The sequence below is a fragment of the Vigna angularis genome, chromosome 10 (assembly GCF_016808095.1).
Source record: "Vigna angularis cultivar LongXiaoDou No.4 chromosome 10, ASM1680809v1, whole genome shotgun sequence".
Classification (NCBI taxonomy): domain Eukaryota; kingdom Viridiplantae; phylum Streptophyta; class Magnoliopsida; order Fabales; family Fabaceae; genus Vigna; species Vigna angularis.
The window spans coordinates 30,029,235-30,049,375 of NC_068979.1; the positions used below are offsets into that span (position 1 = coordinate 30,029,235).

Below are 20,141 nucleotides of genomic sequence, written 5' to 3' on the forward strand. Positions count from 1 at the left end.
AATGGTCTGATCCAACACTATAACAATCTGGTTGAATACATGACAGTCTGGCTGAATACATGTTGATTAACGAGGACTGACGCATAAAAAGTATTGACCAAGTTAACTAGCTTAAGATCGTGATTAAAATATAATTAAGTCAATTGATTAACTAAAGACTAATTTAGGTAATTAGTCATATTGACTCATCTCGATAGCAAAACCCATAAATAATAGTATAAATACCATAGTTTATGAGGTAACTATTGAAATTCATTAATTACCACATTTATTACCAATTGATGCACTTGGTTGACTTCAGTGTTAGAGTGTCTTTTGTAGACATAGTCCGTATTCGACTATGAGAGGATGAGTACCCCAGAAGTTGGAAGATTGGAGCGTTTAGAGTGCTAGTTTGAGTCTTTGTAGGAAATATTCGATATTGTAAGAACAATTAGTGTCTATCGTGAGGCTGACTTAAATTTTATGAAGAGAAGAGTTTATGGTGTCTATGAGAAGTAAGATGGTTAAAGAAAAAGGAGCAGAACTGGACCTTCTCGCCTAATATAGTTGTTATGTTAGAGCACAAAGACAAATGTAACAAGAGTTTGTTGAGTTCAAGAAGAGAAGTACTAAGAAGGAAGGTTGAATTTGAAGGACTAATCGACAAGGGGAATGAGAAGAAAATCCCCAGAATAAAAGGTTAATGCAGAATTTGATATCTCATCTTAAATTTGTTAACAACACTAAGGAGAAAGTGATTATCACACTAGAAGGACAACGAATAACTCCTCGGTCGTAGGAGGCAACCGCCGACATCCCTTTGTTGACAGTATTATAGAGTGGTCTCCAATTTAGAGAGAAAGAAGAACTTTAGGAAAATGTTTATAGAGAGAATGTGTGTTTTTAGATAATGAAATTTATTTATAAAAACTCTATCTATACTTTCAAATTTTCAATATTAAAATAATTGATTCTCACCATTTTAACACACTATAATTCTAAATTATAATTTTCTATACTCTTATAATCAATATCAACTAAATTACAACTAAATTATAGTTAGTAAAAATACTCGATATTTATTGACAGAGTATTTAAATAAGAATAACAAATAATAATTTTGAACATAGTTAAAAAATATTTTTATTATATTTAAAAATATTTATTATATTTTTTCTCTACTTCTACATTGTACATAAATTCTTCTTGAATATAGTAGACACCAAAATATCCTTTAATATAGTAGACACCAAAATATCCTTTATTATATTTACTAACTCATAAAACACACAAATACACACCAACATTTGTGTAGAAACATATGTAAAACTAGTTCTCTATTAAGAGAAAAAAATTAATATAATTATATTATTAATAATAATTTATACACAATTTTTACGACAAATAAAGTTAACAATAATTATCAATAATATTGATATTAACATTAGTTATTATTAGCTTAAAAAATATTCATTAGGTAGATAAATTTAATTTTCATTTATTAGTAATTATTAAAATGTGAATATTAATTTTTGATAGTAAAAAATTAAATTAAATAATTATGGGATTTTGAGTAATTTCATGGGTTTCGAAAAAACGAAGTAGTAAGCTTATCAACTAGAGGTTGAGTATATTGATGTTGCGATTTGTGTTTATCAATGCATTTGGCTTAGGTGAATCCTACAACAACTTGGAGTTGCTAAAAAAGAACTACAAAAGTTCCTTGTGTCAACAACTCTACAATCAATTGTCCAAAAAATTTGTTTTCCATGGACAAAACAAACACATTGGAGTGAGATTTCATTTTATCAGGGACTTAGTACATGTTGGAATTGTGAAGCTGAGTTTTTGTAGCTCTGAAGAACAGATTGAAAACATAACGACAAAGCCGCTTAGATTGGAGCAATTTATGAAACTCCATGGGATGCTTGGAGTAATTAATGCAACTCAGGTTTAAGCTCAATGTAAATACAATAGATTAAAGGAGGGAATGATAAGTTAAAGTATTTGTTTATTTATTTTTCACATTCATAATAAAACCGATTTTTCAAGGTTAGTTATTTTGAATTCTCATGCACGTGCCATGAAATTTGGCGTTTTTGTTTTATATTATGTTTTACTCTTGTACATGTAGAAGGCTACAAAAGCCTGATGCCCATTTTCAAGAAATAACGGTGGTTCATTCTTTCCACCTTTGTTCTTACAATTAATTTCAACAATTGATATTAGAGTCAATGTCACATGTTCGATTCCTAGAGGGCAATTGTTTAAGGGGGATTGTTGTAGGTTGCATAATTATCTCATGGCGTACACTAGGTGGGTCGAGTCACAATCAAAGAGTGTGATTCCTACTGGGACAATTGTTGAGGGGGAGATTGTTGCATATGGTATCAATTGTTCCATAAAGAATAAGTTGATCGAGTCACAATTCAACCGTGACTCTTGGACAATACACTCTTAAGTAGAAAAAGTTACATCCTGATTACCAGCTATAACTTTTGACCTAGTGATAAGAACTAAATCCCATGTATCAAAACTCAATACCAAAAAACAAACTAGTTTTAATTCCATCACAAATGAAAGACTATAAAACCTCAAGATTACATACCCAAATACCAAATATCGGACCATTATAGAAAAAAAATCAATCCGAGCCAAAGTAAGGTCAAAATATATATGATATTTAAAAGACATTTTTAAATTTAAATTACTTTTTGAAGGTTTAATTTAGATTTTATTTTCAAATTTAGATTACTTTTTGTACGTTTAAATGTGTTATGTCTTTTAGGACTGTTTTCAACAAGTTTTTATTCTTATGACTCTTATTTAAGATCAATGTCTTATTTGAGTTCAAAACTTTAAATTTTATGTCATGGTTACATACTATATTTTAAATAAGATTATAACTGTATTTTTTTTATCAGCAGATTATAACTGTGTATGACTCTGCAAAGAAAATTAAGGCGAGTTTATTTTATATAATCAAGTCTCATTTCACATTTTTATCTTCTTTGTTACAGTAAAATTCATATTAAATAAATATAAATATAAATATAATGTATACCTCTAATTCTTATAATATTTATGTTGGTAATTAATAATTATTAATATTAATATTTAACATTGCAGAGAAAAACGATGTAACATTATATCTTTAGGAAAGTGTAATTTATTTGCATTGCAGGCACATTCTATTATTTATTATTAATCACGTCACTCACATCCAAGTGATCCAAAGCAAGCTCTTGATTCACATTTGTAGGTAAGAATCTCCTTAATTTCCTATGTTATGTCATTTTGGTTTGGTTAACATTTACGTGGGTTTTAATTCGTTTGGTCTAGGTCAGTAATTCATTTTCCCTTTTGAATTTAGTTTGCGTATTGCGTATGCTCAACGCTAACTTCAAATGTAGCCCTGCCCCATGCATAATTCCAGTGACACTTCTAATATCCTGACTTTTGAAGTTTCCTTGATTACAATTCAATTGTAGTCACAACTTTTTTGTAAATCTTTAGTATTAAAGTTGCAACACGATCCAATTTTGGCTGCAAAGTTCTTAAAACCTTAATGTTGCGGTTAAATTGCAACCATGAAGTGAATTTTTAAAGCCTTGATACCTTTAATATGTTTACATCCTTGTAATCATAAACCATCATGTGGGTAGATAACATGTTTGCGTCATCCTGAATTAAATTGACTACAACGTGTTTGTTTCGTTTTCTTTATGTTAGTGTGGAAATTGTTCATTTTTTAACTATTAAAACAAGAAAATGGTGTTATCTGATTGGTTGTATTGTATTTCTGTTTTGAAACAGAGAGTAATTTTTGTTACATATCTCAATGTGTACCCGATTGTTGTTCAGTTAGTCATCAAGTACTTATTTATCCAATTAGATTCGATGAAAAATAGGGAGCAAAACAAACAAGGTTTGGATGCCCTGATGCAGTTTTTGATGGTAGTCGAGCAGAAGAGGACCATGTGTTTGTGAGAAGGACCTTCTTTTTGTTACACATGGAGAGACTGAGTTGCACAGGTTCATCGATCAGAAGGCGTTCAACGAGCATATCAAGTCATACAAGCCACCATACAGATAATGATGACGAATCTGAGAGGGTTTCAGAGGCTGGAGACATTGGGGATAGAGCTCTTCCAAGCACCAGACTCAGTGAGAGTGGTAGTATCCGCTCCTCTTTTGACATCAGGCCAGAAGAAAATGAAGTTGTTGTTTCAACTGAAGATGAGGAAATATTGCACCCAAATTCCACTCTTTCAACAGGTGCCGTAGTGGACTCTGAAGCCATAAATCATGTGAGTTCTATTCAACACTTTCATACGGGGTAGGAGGTTGTTCGTTTCTGGGTTTTCTTTTTAAATGTTAATTTACCGTATCTGTTGATGAATGGCATTTCATACCGCTTTAGTGTTTTAACGTTGTTATTTGCTCTCAGGAAACTCGTAGAGGTTTGCCGAAGTTGCTGGACTATGCTTCATGTATGGTTCATTTAGCTGTTTTTGGAATTCTTGGGGTAATATATATGCTTAACATTTTTCCTTGAATTTTCACATATACTGATGATGACATCATTGCTGCATTAGAATTGCTATGGTGTTAATATTTTCCAGTTGATGTAAAATACTTTGGTGTAGCATTATCTGCTTTTCACTAGGAAGCTGCTGAACAGTATTTGGTGTGTAATATTTTCCTTCAGTACTGTCCATGCAGAGTGTGTAACTTATATGTGCTGCTTTCTTTATTCATACTTATTTTGCTTGTAAGTTGGAGGCTATGGAATGTTTTCAGCCTGAATTAGCACTGCTATAACCTTTTATCGTCAAACTTCATGTTAGGACACATGCAGTAGTTATCCTCAAGAATTTTGTAACGCAGAAGTTGCCATGATACTATGCAGGTCTTGACAAGATATTTACTGCAAAAATTGTTTGGCCCTGGGGTTGGCAATGTGACAAGCAACAAAACTCTTCTTTACCTTGACCTTCCTTCTAATATGGTGCGTCCTCTTTTCCAGATTCATAACTTTTCTGTCTCAGTTACATACAGATTAAAAGTCATATTCACAAATACCAACAGTGCAGAATTATTTGTCCAAGAACATGAATTCAGGCATTAAAATATATAACAGGTTTAAAAGAATCCTCTATGTTTAACAAAAAAGAAGTATCTTACTTTGGGCCATCTTTAAAGCTAGAGGCTGGTCCTAACAGGAATTATCTGACTCTGAACACCAAGTAGTTGTTCCTTTTCTCATGGCAGAAGATTAGCTGATTTTCCATTTTGCATTTATAAATCTTTGATCTGCAGAATATACAACATTTTTTTATAAATCTTCCTGTAATACAGTTAACTTCAGATATTTTAAATTTGCTTAAGTCCTTTATTCATGGAATGCAGTTGCAAGTTCGTTTTGGTATTCCTTTAATATAATCAATCAAATAAAAATTTAAATCGTTATTTAGGTGTACCTGAAACTTGAGAAAAGGAAACTGATTCAGATAACTTGGTAATGCAAATTTCTTTTCGTTTTATTCCAGATAGGTTCATTTCTTATGGGATGGTTTGGTATTGTATTCAAAGGAGACATATCTAATGTGTCGGAGCATCTAGCCATAGCAATAACAACTGGTTACTTAGGGAGCCTTACGACCTTCAGTGGTTGGAATCAAAAAATGCTTGAACTCAGTGTTTCTGGTCACTGGCTTTTCGCTTCGCTTGGATTTGTAGTAGGTAAATAAGTGTGATGAACAAGAGTACTTTACAAGAGAAATTATTGCAAGGCTTACATAGGAAAATTATAAACATTGTATGGAACATACATTCATGACCATCTAAAGTAGGTAGGTTTCTTTTTCATCCATCAACTTGGCTCATTGAAAAATTGAATTGGTCTTACTACTGGAAATTTTCAGGTCTATTTCTTGTTGCCTTTTCCATCATATTTGGGATTGAAACTGCTAAGGGTTTCAGGTGGCTTCTTAGCAAGCTGAGTATGAGTTGTGGAGCTAGAAGTGATGGCTCTAATATCAGCACCAAAGTAGACAGCAATAGCCGTCAGCTGACTATTATGATGATGTTTTTGGTGATCTTAATCATGTTATGGGGTGTCTGTGGGGTATTAGTAAAGGCTGAGTTCAGGCATGGTGGCAATGCAGCTGAGTTGTGGTTTGCTTGCATGGTTGGACCAATAGGTGTGTGGATTAGATGGTTCTTAGCACGGCTCAATGGTCGTGGCTTAGGAAAAGCAGGGTTGCTCAAATGGGTTCCATTTGGGACTCTAATTGCCAATGTATCTGCTGCTTTTGTTATGGCTGCACTTGCTACTGTGAAGAAAGCGGTAAGTTTCTTTGTTATTTTATTCATCTTCCAATGCCACCAGTCATATTTACTGCATTTGCTAATGTCTGAGCTAATTTTAGATGAGAAATGTTGCACTCTTTTCAACACAATCTCTACCATTGGTTGAAATTTATTAGAAGTTCCAAATTTCTGTCTTTTGCGTCTAATTTAATAAAACTTCTTAATTTTATAGTTTTCAATTAATGTTAATCAATACTAATGTGTTTCTTGTTAGATTTGAGAGCTAGACATACCTCTACTGGGAAATTAGTTTTCTTTCTATAATTCTACATTTCTTTCAACGCGTTTTAATAAGAAAAGTAGTAAATGTCTTATTAGATTTGAGATTGGACTCCTACAATTCTACATGGACAATGACATATTGATTTTCTGTCTTACTTATTAAGTAACTCATTGATAGGATATTAGCTAAAATGAGATGAGAAAATAATAACATCAATAATAAAGAAGAATGAAATTTTATTAAGTGAAAGAAATTACAATACTTCTCTCAACAAATATAAGGAGAGAACAGTAATACATTTTTTCTTAAAAACAGGAGAATATAAACTATTAAGAGAATTTTAAAGGAGATGTTTTTTTTTAAAAAAAAAGAAATCTTTTTAGTTTTTAGAACATCTACAAAAAATAGAGCTCATGATATTTGTGGAAATGAATTGAAAAATGCTTGTTATCATCGAGCTCCAGGAAGATATCAAAATTACGTTGGATTGCTGCTCCTTTGGTCTAAATGGCTTTTTTCTTTTTCATTTTTATAATATGGCGTTATATGCCAATATCTATTAAAACCAAGAGGATATGCATTATGATTTTGTTTGTCCAAAGCAATATTTATTTCTCTTATGCAGGTGCACACCAGGGACTGTGATACTGTTGTATCAGGAACTCAATTTGGTCTGTTGGGGTGTTTGAGTACTGTCTCTACTTTTGCTGCTGAGTTTAATGCAATGAGAGAAAGTGACTATCCTTGGAGAGCTTATGCATATGCCTTAATTACAATATGTATCTCATTTGTTATTGGAATTTTGGTATATTGTATCCCAGTTTGGACAAAGGGGGTTTGACATTAATGCATATAGTTTCTGACTTCATGTATTCCAAATCAAAGTATCATTACAACCCTTTTTATATATAACAATTGAGTTAAACAAGAGTAAGACATTTAATACTCTACAGAGAGGTTTTAAGCAACCAAAGTTTTCACAAAATCTATTTGGTGTACGTGTAAACTCATTAGTGTTGTTCTAATTGTATTATGAACCATGTTATTTTTGTGTCCCAATTTGCTTTAATACGTGTTAAGAAGTGAACTTTAAACTTAACTTAATTCTACAAAATCGGTTTGTAAGATAAAAGTTATACTTACTTATATTTTTCATGCTAAAATATATATATATATACATAAAGCGTAAAAATTATAAGGTTTTTACAAGGTGAAGTTTGTATTCACTTATACTCTAGATAAATAAGAAGCAACTTGTTACTAATAAATATCAAGTGTCTATTTTTTTTAATTGTAAACTAAGAATGAGATGAGCTAGAAATTATTTGACAGAAAACGTGAACATGATTTAATTGAGAAGAGCTAGAAAAGACAAATGGTGCTAAAATTTCATATACATAAAATAACCTTCCTTTTTTTTTATAGATGAACAATGTTAGTTTTTTCTTAAAATCAATTTTATTCAACAAAACATAAAATGGAATCATGTGATGCAATTTGTGTGCACATAATAAAGATACAATGGGTTCGAAAAATTAATTACTGGCATAAAAATTAACTATAAGAAAATCAAAATTTTCATTAATTAAAGTTCGTGAGAACCATTCAAAATTCTTGGATAATGTTATTTCTACGAATTTTTTACGAAATGAAATTTGTGGATAATATGCTCTTACGAAAAAAATTTCACGGATTTTTAATTTCTGTGAGCAATTTTTGACAAACAAATTTCGTGGAAAAGATTTCAACATATTGTGGGTAATTTTCCACGAATTTTTATTTTTGTAGAAAACGTCATAAATTTTTCGTGGATATTTTTCACAACTTTTGAATATTGATATCCATTTTCACAAAAATTTTGTAGGAAACATATACATTTTCACAAGAAATAAATAAATAATGAATTTTATAAGTATTATATTTTGATAAATGCAAGTTGTGAAAGGGTGCAGTTAATAATTGTGGAAGTGCAGTAGCTTATGTTAAAAATATACGGGCCTGGAGATATAAAGAAGCCCATTTGTAAGACTTGCTAATTGGGCTGAGACGGGATTAGAAATGAAGGCATTGGTTGTGGAGGAAATAGATAAGGCTATGGCTTTGGCTATGGTGCATAATTTGCAGAGAAAAAAGAACTGAAGATGGCGCAAACGCTGGCAATGCCCGTGGCATCCTCACTCGCTATAATCTCCAATTCTCGCTTCTCCAATGCTGTCTCCATTAACATTCTGAGTCCTCCAAAGGTAACCATTCACAATTAGGGTTTCGTGTTTGGCACAGTAAAACATGAACTGGAGGTGTATGTGCAGGTTCAAGGATTGACCATCAAGTGCGCTCGTGTTGGCGGTGTGGAGATTCCGAACAACAAGCGAATCGAGTACTCGCTGCAGTACATTCATGGAGTTGGAAGGAGCAGAGCGCGACAGATCCTGTGTGATATAAGCATGGATAACAAAATGACAAAGGAGCTCACTGAGGAGGAACTCATCACTCTCAGGGACGAAGTCTCCAAATACATGATTGAAGGAGACTTGGTAAGTAAAGATACTGTTATTACATTTTTGTTTTAATTTTTCTGTGAGTTTCTTTGTGAATTGTAACTGACTGTGAATTTCGATGTCGTTGGGGGCCTCAGAGACGATTCAACGCGATTAATATAAAGAGACTGAAGGACATTCAGTGCTACAGAGGAATAAGGCATATTCAGGGGCTTCCGTGCAGAGGCCAGCGAACCAAGAACAATTGCAGGACCTTGAAGGGTAAGAAGGTTGCCATTGCCGGTAAAAAGAAAAAGTAAACACTTTTTGTTTTCTGTGTTGTGTTTTTACTGTTAATCTTGTAAGAAAAAAAAAATAATGTTCACTGCAATTCGATTGTTTTGTTTAAGTCACGTGTAATTTATTGGATTTGGAAGTTCAACTAGTGTTTCTTGGCAATATATCCCACGAATCACTCTGCACTGCTTGAGCAGGTTGAAAATCTAGTTCTGGCCAGACAGACTTACATGTACAATCATAGATTAGAGATATTACAAATAAGGGTTTCTTTGAATAAATTTCGTTATATACACAATTTTTTGTAACATTTATAAACACTTTTAGTAGAAGAAAATAAGAAGGAAAAATAGAAAATAACTTTTTTTTTATAAATTAACATTGACTTATAAATAAGTTAAAATAACAGAAGACATAAAAGAGTTTCTAGACATTTTTTCATGGATAAGTTAATTTTAAGTCATAGAGAAACTTATTTGTTTCTTCCTGTGTGAATGCTTAGGATAATTTTCTCGGAACAGATCGTAGGTGGTGTTGGGTTTGATGGATCCGTAGGATGTTTTGAGTGATTATTGGTTTGATAGAGTAATACAAAATGTTCGAGTGTAGTGTCTTGAAGCTTAGCAAATGTCATGAAAAATGCTTCAGTCTGAGCCTAGTTAGAGTTCGGTTTATCTTACTACTTTGTTCCTAGCCCCTTAATATTTGGTTATTCAATTGGTGTTGTTTAAATGTAATGATAGATATGCTTGATCATAGGATCGTTTTTGGTGAGGAAAACTGAAGAAAATGTTTGAATATAGTTTCTTCAAGTTTGGCAAATTTCATGAAATTTGTTTGAAATGTTTTTTTTTTCAATTGTACCACTGCCTATTGGAATGTTCTCTGATATCAGCTCTATTTTATGTAAATTTTCTCCAATTGCCACCTTTTCTGTTAATCCACTTTTTTATCTCAGATTTTTACCAATCCTGCATAGATGTCCTATATCAGTGCAGTTTTTATTTTATACCTGTTAGCATAATTGAATTTGAATATGTTTTGTTTAATTGTTTTCATGTTGAACCTCCAAGTAATATAAAAATTAGGTGCTTTGTACTTATTAACCAATCATAAACTTGCTGTTTATTCTCCTTTTGAATTATTATTAAAATGAATTTTAGTCGTTGACACGAGCTGGTGATCTCACTAACTAAAAAAGTAATCTTCACTTTATATAGAGAGCACAATAATATCATGATGTATCACTTATTCTAAGTTTAACTAGTTATTTTTAGTACATGCGACTGACAACACTAATGAAATGAACTGAATCAGATCATGATTGATGTTAGGCAGTTTCTTTTTGCGCCTCCTTATGTTTTTTCTTCCACCCTATATTGTCCTATCTGGATTGTGTAATTTGGAAGTTAAACATGTCTTCCGAAAGTTAGACAATGTTAAAGAGAAAAATAGTTTTCGGATTACATAATTTGGTATTTAGTTTTCAAATTGTAGAATCTGGAAGTCTTTTTTAATTTCTGCTACAACATTGAAGTTTTTTTTTTTTACAAAAAAAAATTGTTTTTGATTGGGATATTTCAGAAATTATTTACCGATTTTTTATTTTTTGATTGTATAACTTAAAATTGGCGAACTCTTATATAAGGGTAGAAGAAAAAATATAGGGAGGTACACGCTGCCTCGATCTTATTCCTGTATTTGTACCAATCCGGTATCTGGATTTATCTATTCCATTTAAAGACTTTAGTTGAAGATCTATTCCATTTCTACATATTTCATTTATTCAAATTTACAACATTTTATTGTCATCAAAAAAGGGCAACACGTGCATATAACAAGAAAATTTAGTAAGTTATATGCAATGTCATTTCAATTCGATAGTTTCTAGAGAGCAGCATCAAGCAATTCTAGCATGTTTTAATAGGAAACTTGGAAATGGCCCAGTGTTTACCTCAATAAATTACTACGTGGAGTACTTGTAATGTGATGTAAAGTACAAAGCTAATGAATATAGAGATGGATCTCTTGGATTCTCTTTAATTATGTATTATGATTACCTTTTAGTATTAATCTATAACTTATTTTATTGTGAGAAATGTTTGTATAGCTACTATTAAAAGGTTTGTCTTTTTTAATCTTGACCATTTAATTGGTGTTATTCTTTTTTCTTTTCTTATGAAAAATTTTTCATCTTTCTCTTTTATTTTTTTAAAAAACAGTTTTATTAAGTAGAGCCATTAGATTAAAAGAAAATAAATTATGAGTCAAAACTATTTTTTAAAAATTTATATATAGATCATTATGAGAAATGAGAAGAATTGATTATAATTAATAAGTTGAGTTTAACGGTTAAAATACATATTTAAGTATAACTGTTTTATCAACTTATTCTTATCTAATTGAAGATTATGGTATTTATAATAAGGAAAATAATATTTTAACATATTTTTTTTCTCAATTTTGACAAATTTGGCGTGGCAATTTTCAAATGAATTTATAAGTTTTTTTAAGCTGTAAAGATATTGAAAAACAAAAATTGGAGAAATTGGATGGTGCGTGGTATTCGTTGTTTCTTCGTAATATTCTCAAAACTTATAAATAAAATTTTCAAACATAAGTCTCAAGAGAAAGAGTTTAGAGAGAGAAACTATTTTGTACAAGAATGATACAAACAAAAAGCATATATGAAACATTTCTTGAATATCTTTATGTCTTGAATATATTTTTCTCTTTTTAATAAAGTTGATAATTTGCACAAAAAAGAAAACACAACATATAAAAGAGTACTAGAATATATATACATTAAAGCATTAAATGATCATAAGTGGTTAGGCATGACACAAAAGAGTATTAGAATGTACATACATTAAATGATCATAAACGTTTAGGTATGATATATATATTATTGCTTAGTGATGTCTGTTTTGAGTAACATAAAGTCATTTAGGATATATTAAGTTTAAGGCCAGTTACATGTATCATGACGGTTTTAAAATATATTATATTTATGATATATTATATTTATGATATATTATGTATAGAACACTTAATCACTTTTTATCTTTTCTCTTAAATTATTATACACTATTTTATTTCAAATCTTCATCAAACTTTAAAAAAACAAGATTTACTTAATCGATTTTATCTTAATAAATTTAAGCTATAAAGTGATAGAAATCTTGACCTTTGTATCCTGAAAGAGAAATAGTTTAAATCTTAGTTATGTAATGTTTTTCTAGTCTCAGGTTGTATAGCCTAGAAATGTTTTCCCGTATACAAATTTGACAATTAGTGATTGGTGGTAAAAGAAAGAAGAAAGTTTGACAAAGAAAGATGAAAGGAACATGTTTTTATGAATAACTTTGCAAGTCAAATCATGGCTTAGGAATTTGTTAATCATTTCTTTGTTTGTTTGTCTGTATACCATCTCTCTGAAATTTGATTTAGACTCATTTGCTTATGTAATATCCACGTTTTTTATCCAATTTTTCTGCTACTTTTGTCTTGTGTTTTTTAACTTAGTGTAAATGGTTAAAACACTCCAAAATTCTTATATTTTATACATCTTTTAAATTGTTTTTCTCTAGTTTTAAGTTATTTATTATAGTCCTAATAAAAAATATGACAAATTAGTTTATCACCAAATAGTCATTATTACATAACCTAAAACGGATACTTCTTGCCTATTACATGTTTGAACTAATAAAAAAAAGTTCTTCTATTATTTACAAAATTATAACAACTAATTTTGGCATAAACTTTTTTACAATAATTATAACATGCAAAAACACAAATTAGGTTATACTTAAATTTCCTATCCACATCATCCCAAGTACAGGGAGACCAGAATGACCCGCGTGAACTTGTTTACCACTCCACATCCTATTTTTTTGTCCTTTCTTTCTTAATCTTCACCCCTTCTTTGTGTCCTCGTGGCGAACACAGTCAATATAAATAATAGGAAAAAAGATTCGGTGCATCATCTTCATAGATCTTGTACTATAAACGCAAAAAAAAAAAAAAAAACATGAAAAATGATAAACACATACTTATTTTTCCTTCTCTCTCTCAATCAATATTTTAGGGATAATGGTTTCATCAAACTCCTATAACAATGTATTATAGCAATCATTTTCGTCTGCACAAGCACACACGACCTAACATCTCCCATGGTCCCTCTTATAAGAAACAAAACACACTACTTCACTCCCACACCGAAAAAATCTTCCTTGCTCTCTCTCATTCTCTCTTCAACCATGTCTTCTTCCTCCGATTCCGACCACCTTCCGCTGAGACAAATCCCTGGAAGCTACGGCCTCCCATTCTTCGGACCCATAATCGACCGCCACAACTACTTCTACCACGAGGGCCGCGACAAGTTCTTCGCTTCCAGAATCAGCCGCCACAACTCCACCGTCATCCGCACCAACATGCCGCCGGGACCCTTCATCTCCTCCGATCCTCGTGTCATTGCGCTGCTGGACGGGGCCTCCTTTCCTGTACTGTTCGATAACAATAAAGTCGAGAAGTTCAACGTCCTCGACGGCACTTTCATGCCCTCCACCAAGTTCACCGGCGGCTTCCGCGTCTGTGCCTACCTCGACACGGCGGAGCCCAACCACAAACTCATCAAGGACTTCTTCCTCCGAGCTCTCGCCCGACGAAAAGACTCCTTTCTCCCACTTTTTCGAAACTGTCTCCGTGAATCCTTTGCAGAGATCGAAGATCAGCTGTGTAAGAACACGGAAGCAGGTTTCAACGACGTGTTTAGCCAAGCTTCCTTCAACTTCATGTTCAGGCTGTTCTGCGATGACAAAGACCCTTCCCAAACCAACCTCGCTTCCAAGGTCAGTGTATCTCCCACACAATCCATAACTATCACAAAAGTAAGTGTTTATATAAAAAAACTTCATAAAACTAGTGTTTCTATTAATTTTTTTATGTTATAATTATGTAAAGATAATTTCTTGGTAGATCACAAAATCAACAAGATAAACATGGTAAATAAAATGTTCATAAAAATAGAGAAGAATAGTATAAGATGGATCAATGTAAAAAATTTAGATGTGTTAAAGAATATTTTTTATAAAAAGTGTTTAAAAAGTAATATATAGTATGCCATTATTTTTTCCTAAAGGTTGTTTCATTGTGTATTTTATTAAATGATAAACTTGTTTTTAATTTAAAACAAAAAATAAAATAGTTAAGTTAAAAATGATAAAAAGTTATTATAAAAAATTATGTGGTTGTTTCGATGAATTCCCTTATATAGTAATATAGATAAAATGAGTATTTTATGTAGATATCTTACTTTCTGAAGCATACTCTTTAATTTATAAAAAAATAATTTATTTATTTTATTTTGTTATATCCATTTCCAAATAAGTATCAACCATGAATTTTGCCTGACCTAACTTCTAAATTCCCTCTTCTCCCACCTTTGATTTGTTCTCCAGTATAATGCATCACTTCAATTTCCTTTGACCTTAAGTTTAAATATTTTATATAATATATCAATGTTGTAAACGATAACATAAAAATATATTAACTTTAAAATTAAGATATACATTGATGTAAAATAATATATTCGTTACAAAGATTAAATTTTAATTTCATATTATAAAACGCCAACACGCAGATCATGCTGTATTTTGGCTAATAAAAGATTGAGGGTGCAGGGTCCAAATCCATAGGGAAATTGGTATTGTAATTCGAATTTTAGAGTTAAAGTAACTCAAGTAGCCATTAAAATTGTTATTTTTCTTGTCGTTTCAGGCATGGTTCATCAACTATATAAACATTTTACAAGAGCAATGATCCAATACATATAATACATACATATATATATATATATATATATATATATATATATATATATATACACACGTATATATACAAGTTCTTTGACTTACAGACTTTTTTATATTTTTTTCTAAACAGCTGTTTAAAGAAAATTTTATGAGAAGATAAGCCTTTATTCTTGTCAATTTCTATTCATAGTGCATAATGTTTGACTCATTCATACAAAACAAAACCGGTGCAGGTTTATCAGAATGCACACTTAAAACGGGTCGATCCGTATACCCACAAAATTTAAACACCATGCTATTCTGCTTTCAGGGACCGAAGCTGGTGGACACGTGGCTTCTGTTTCAACTGGCCCCACTTGCGACGCTCGGTCTCCCAAAAATCTTCAACTACGTCGAAGACATCCTCATCCGCACGCTCCCCTTCCCCGCGTGTCTCACAAAGTCCGGCTACAACACTCTCTACGAAGCCTTCAGATCGCACGCGACCACGCTCCTCAATGAGGCCGAGAAGCTGGGCCTGGACCGGAACGAGGCCTGCCACAACGTGGTTTTCACCGCCGGCTTCAACGCCTACGGCGGGCTCAAGAACCAGTTCCCCGTGCTCCTGAAGTGGGTGGGCCTCGCCGGCGACAAACTCCACGCGGACCTCGCGAGTGAAGTTCGGCGCGTGGTGAGCGCCGAAGGAGGAGTCACGTTAAACGCGCTGGAGAAGATGCCGTTGGTGAAATCCGTTGTGTACGAGGTGATGCGGATCGAACCCGTGGTGCCTTACCAGTACGGGCGCGCGAGGGAGGACATGGTGGTGCGTAGCCACGACGCATCGTTCGAGGTGAAGAAGGGGGAGATGCTGTTCGGATACCAGCCGTTTGCAACGAAGGATCCTAGGATCTTCGAGGATGCGGAGGTTTTCGTGGCGCGTAGGTTTGTGGGCGAAGGGGAGAAGATGCTGAAACACGTGCTGTGGTCAAATGGGAAGGAGACAGAGGAGGCTTCGGTCAGTAATAAGCAGTGTCCTGGGAAGAATCTGGTGGTGCTGCTGTGCAGATTGCTTCTGGTGGACCTCTTCTTACGATACGACACGTTTCAGTTTGAGTTTAAGCAATCTGGGTTTGGTCCTAGTATTACCATTAAGTCCATCACCAAGGCTTCTACCTTATTCTGACTCTTATTTATTTGGTGTTTTTTCTTCACAACTGGCTTATCTTCATTTCAAAACAATGTCTATTTGGTGTTCAAAAATAATATTTGGTGTTTGGTTCAATAAACACGAATTATTTAAGTATTTTATTATGGTTAAACCCATTCGGAGGTCTTCATTTTCGTAGGATTGTTCCAGTTACATCTCGTCTTTTAAGTTTTGTCAATTAAGTCTTTAATATTGAAAAATTGAATCAATTGGGTCCCGTTAAATCAACTTAACGAGGTTAAGTTTTTGCTTACCTGTGAGGGTGACGTGGATAATTTTGGAGACGTAGTGTGCACATACCCTTATACGTGGCTTTTTATTAATGAAACCCTTGTGGCATTTTCTAAATGAAACATTTAAAAAATTGAAGTTTTTCTGAAAGATTTTAAAATTAGGGTTAATTGAAGTTTAAATTGAGAAGAGAAAATCTGAAACTTCAAGACGTCAACCATGAAAGCATCTCCGTTTTGCATTCACCGTCAAGCCTAGATTCACCTGCAAACAGAAACCAACCCAGAATTGCGCCTCCGCATCAACAACCAAAAATCACCATCTTCATCATGAATCAAAAGACGCGAAGCTCCTCCCATGGTCGTCATCTCCTTCGCACAACCTGCATCAAAAATCGGGACCACAGAAAAGCAAATTCGCGCAACAGCCCAAGAACCCCAAATCAAACCCTACGAAGAACCCTAAGCGCAAATTTCATCTACCCTTCTTCTTCATCTCGCGGCACTCAAACCTTCATCCGACAACCATGGCAACCAATCAAACCAGAATCGCGTCACCTAGGAAACCATCAACACCAGTCCAATTCACTGAAGCCATGACAGAACGCGAGCAGCCGCCGCAAAAATCAAGAGAGCGTTTTCCCCTTGCCAATATGAAACCCTAATTGATGAAACCCTTGCAGAGACCGCTTCAGATTTTCTCTATCGTGGGCTTCAGTCTTTGTCTGTTGGTAACTGCGTGGACCTTGATGATATGGGGTTGATTGAAATTGTCAGAGGGTGTTCCAGGCTGGTTAGCGCCGTCACGAGAATCACGAACTCCTTGCGTCGTTGCGCGACCGCCGTGAGAGCTCCAACGCCTTTGTTTCTCCTCCTCGAGCAATTGCGAGAATCATAAAATATTTCAGAAAAACCCAATTTTTAAAATGTTCTTTTAGGAAAATGCCACATGATTATTAAAAACCACATATAACGCTCTCTACAAGCCACATCTGAAATTACATCCATGTCATCCTCACAGGTCATCAAATTAAGTTGATTTAACGGCAGGGACTCAATTGAGTTAATTATTCAATAAAAAGGATAAAGTTGCCAAAAATGAAAAGACGGGGATGTAACCTTTTATTATCGAGCAATTTAAACTTATATTTATTTATATTATATTTATATATTATAATTAAATTTCAGTAATTTTGTGTATTCATTATTATTTATTATTATGTTACTTATACTGGATGACCAGATGGTCAGTTATAGATCCAACGATCACTCAATAACAAAGTAATTAATTAGTATAATAATAGTAATTAATTAGAATAATCAAAGTAGTTAATTGGCAATTAATTAAAGTAATAAAATAATTAATTGGAGTAATAAAAATAATTAATTATTAATTAATTGGTTAATTTTAATTAAAAGTCTATTCCAAAATCTATAAGTACAGGTTTAACATTAGAATGGTTGACACTTGAGTCTCAGAGTGCTTCCTACATGTAACTCCCAAACAGATCGAACCTGTAAGAGGATTCATAGACCGAGGATTATTCGAGCTAGGAGCAAATTCTTGATCCCATATACCAAAACATCTTGGCATCTACTGTGGGGTTGAGGATGGTAGAAGAAACTCAATGGTGATCTGGTGGAGTTAATTAGAGAAATGCAGGAAATGTAGAGAAGACATGATGCTGAAATAACAGCTTAAGAGTCGAGTGTTTCGCCGAAAGTAGACCGGGCAGGAAGTGAGTAGCGCCACGGCCAGGACAACCCTTTCTATCCAAACCGTTCAGGCAGAGGGATTGTTGTTGTTTACTACTGCGGTGATGGAGGCACCGATGTCGAAGAAGAAAATGCCCCCGACGTTTGAGAAATAAGACGAATCAACTGACCAGACGAGCACCTTCGCTCCTTTGTAAACACCATGACATTCTACTCATCAAGTGACCCGGTGTTGTGTCGAGTGTTTTCTTTGTCACTCAAAGGAGAAGTGTTGGCATGATTCAACACTCTACCCCCAAACACGATGAACTACTTCACTACCATCAGTACATAGTATGCCTCTAGCAAGGCCCAAAGCCATACCCACTTGACCAAACTTCCATGCAATTTCTTGTCGATTACCTTGTTGGTCCTAGTTGAACCTTTCATACAATTTCCTACAGACTACCTTATCGATCCTAGTTGAACCTTCCATACAATTCTTTGTTGACTACCTTGTTGGTTATGGTTGAACCTTTTATACAAGTTTCCAACTAGCTATCTTATCGGTCTCGATTGAACCTTAACAACACTCACATCTCAATAGAAAGTCGTCTAGAGACATAACAACTTTCAATTTTCATAAAACAACTCCATTGAGCTAGCCACATGCTCCATTGAACCCTCCATGTCTCTTTTGAGGCTTCATAAAGTCATCTCAGTTGCAATATGTATTCCACCTAAACTTATGATAGCTCGGTTACATGAGATCAACTCGGTAATTGTCTTTAGATAATTTTCATGAAATGTAATTAAAAATCATGGGAGTACTTGATGACTTCTTAGTTGACCACGTGTTGACTAACACAAAAACAAAAATTATATAAAAATATACAATTTCTTTATTTAAAATGGTGTGGAAACTTCTTGTAATTTTTTAAAAATATTTATATTCCTGTAATATTCCTAGCTGCTATTAAAAGAAATAATATATTAATTCATTCGAAAGTTTGACTAAAAATGAATATATTTTTTTCTGGCAAATTTATATTCATTGTTATATCACAATCATTTTTAGAAAAAACTTCAAAATATTTATTAGACTACAATCCAAAAACATGATTTTATTTGTAGAGCAGTGTAGGTATAGGATGTTAAGAATGATAATATATTGTAATATAATTAATTTTTTCCAGTTATATACAAGGATGATATTTCTGTTAAATTAGAACAAACTTTTATCAATAATATTTCAAAGAAGAAATTTGTGGACAACAATAAAATCGTAGTTGATGAAAAATGTAAAAATGTACTATAAACAAAGTATAAAAAGTTTACTTTTATACAATTACAGGCAACAATACATAATCATATTTGTACCTATTTCATTAAATCTTTTAAAACTATAATTAATATTTGAATCACGTTGATGTTTACTATATGAATGAAAGGAAGTCTGTGGTCACATATACATTAAATAAACAAATACATTATTGAACATAAATTTAAAAATAATAATACATTGATAATTGAAAAATAATAATGCGAATTTGAAAAGCTAATAATTGTTATTTATCATTAGTAAAAAAGAAAAAAATTTAAATGCAAATTTTAATTTTAAATTGCATTTTTTCATTTTCAAGAAAAAAAAATTATCTTAGTTTTAGCCTTTACAGGTAAGACTAACTTGATTTAATTTAAAAAAAAAATCAAAAGTGTTTAATTTATTTTAATTTTAATTTTTTTAATTATAATCAAATTAAATTTATAAAAATAAAAGCTGATTTAATGAGTCTTCAATTTGACAAATAGAAACATCATCTTGAAAAATAATAATTGACATTTATCATGTTAGATAAACAG

At 32.6% G+C, this 20,141-nt stretch overlaps 3 protein-coding genes across 3 annotated transcripts; all 3 read left to right on the forward strand.

Annotated features, from left to right (window-relative positions):
* Nucleotides 1-3,365: 3,365 nt before the first annotated feature.
* LOC108335447 (fluoride export protein 1-like) lies at nt 3,366-7,519 on the forward strand. Its single transcript, XM_017571468.2, has 6 exons — nt 3,366-4,292; nt 4,433-4,510; nt 4,895-4,993; nt 5,535-5,727; nt 5,910-6,334; nt 7,206-7,519. Exons 1-6 carry the CDS (start codon nt 3,996-3,998, stop codon nt 7,419-7,421), a joined length of 1,308 nt encoding a protein of 435 aa, XP_017426957.1. The 5' UTR covers nt 3,366-3,995; the 3' UTR covers nt 7,422-7,519.
* A 1,146-nt stretch (nt 7,520-8,665) lies between these two features.
* LOC108335346 (30S ribosomal protein S13, chloroplastic) lies at nt 8,666-9,559 on the forward strand. The gene is made up of 3 exons (XM_017571347.2): nt 8,666-8,823; nt 8,890-9,114; nt 9,216-9,559. The coding sequence occupies exons 1-3, from the start codon at nt 8,722-8,724 to the stop codon at nt 9,375-9,377; spliced, it is 489 nt and encodes a 162-aa protein (XP_017426836.1). The 5' UTR covers nt 8,666-8,721; the 3' UTR covers nt 9,378-9,559.
* A 3,870-nt stretch (nt 9,560-13,429) lies between these two features.
* On the forward strand, nt 13,430-16,465 carry LOC108335217 (allene oxide synthase 3). The gene is made up of 2 exons (XM_017571182.2): nt 13,430-14,204; nt 15,478-16,465. Exons 1-2 carry the CDS (start codon nt 13,527-13,529, stop codon nt 16,327-16,329), a joined length of 1,530 nt encoding a protein of 509 aa, XP_017426671.1. The 5' UTR covers nt 13,430-13,526; the 3' UTR covers nt 16,330-16,465.
* Nucleotides 16,466-20,141: the final 3,676 nt, after the last annotated feature.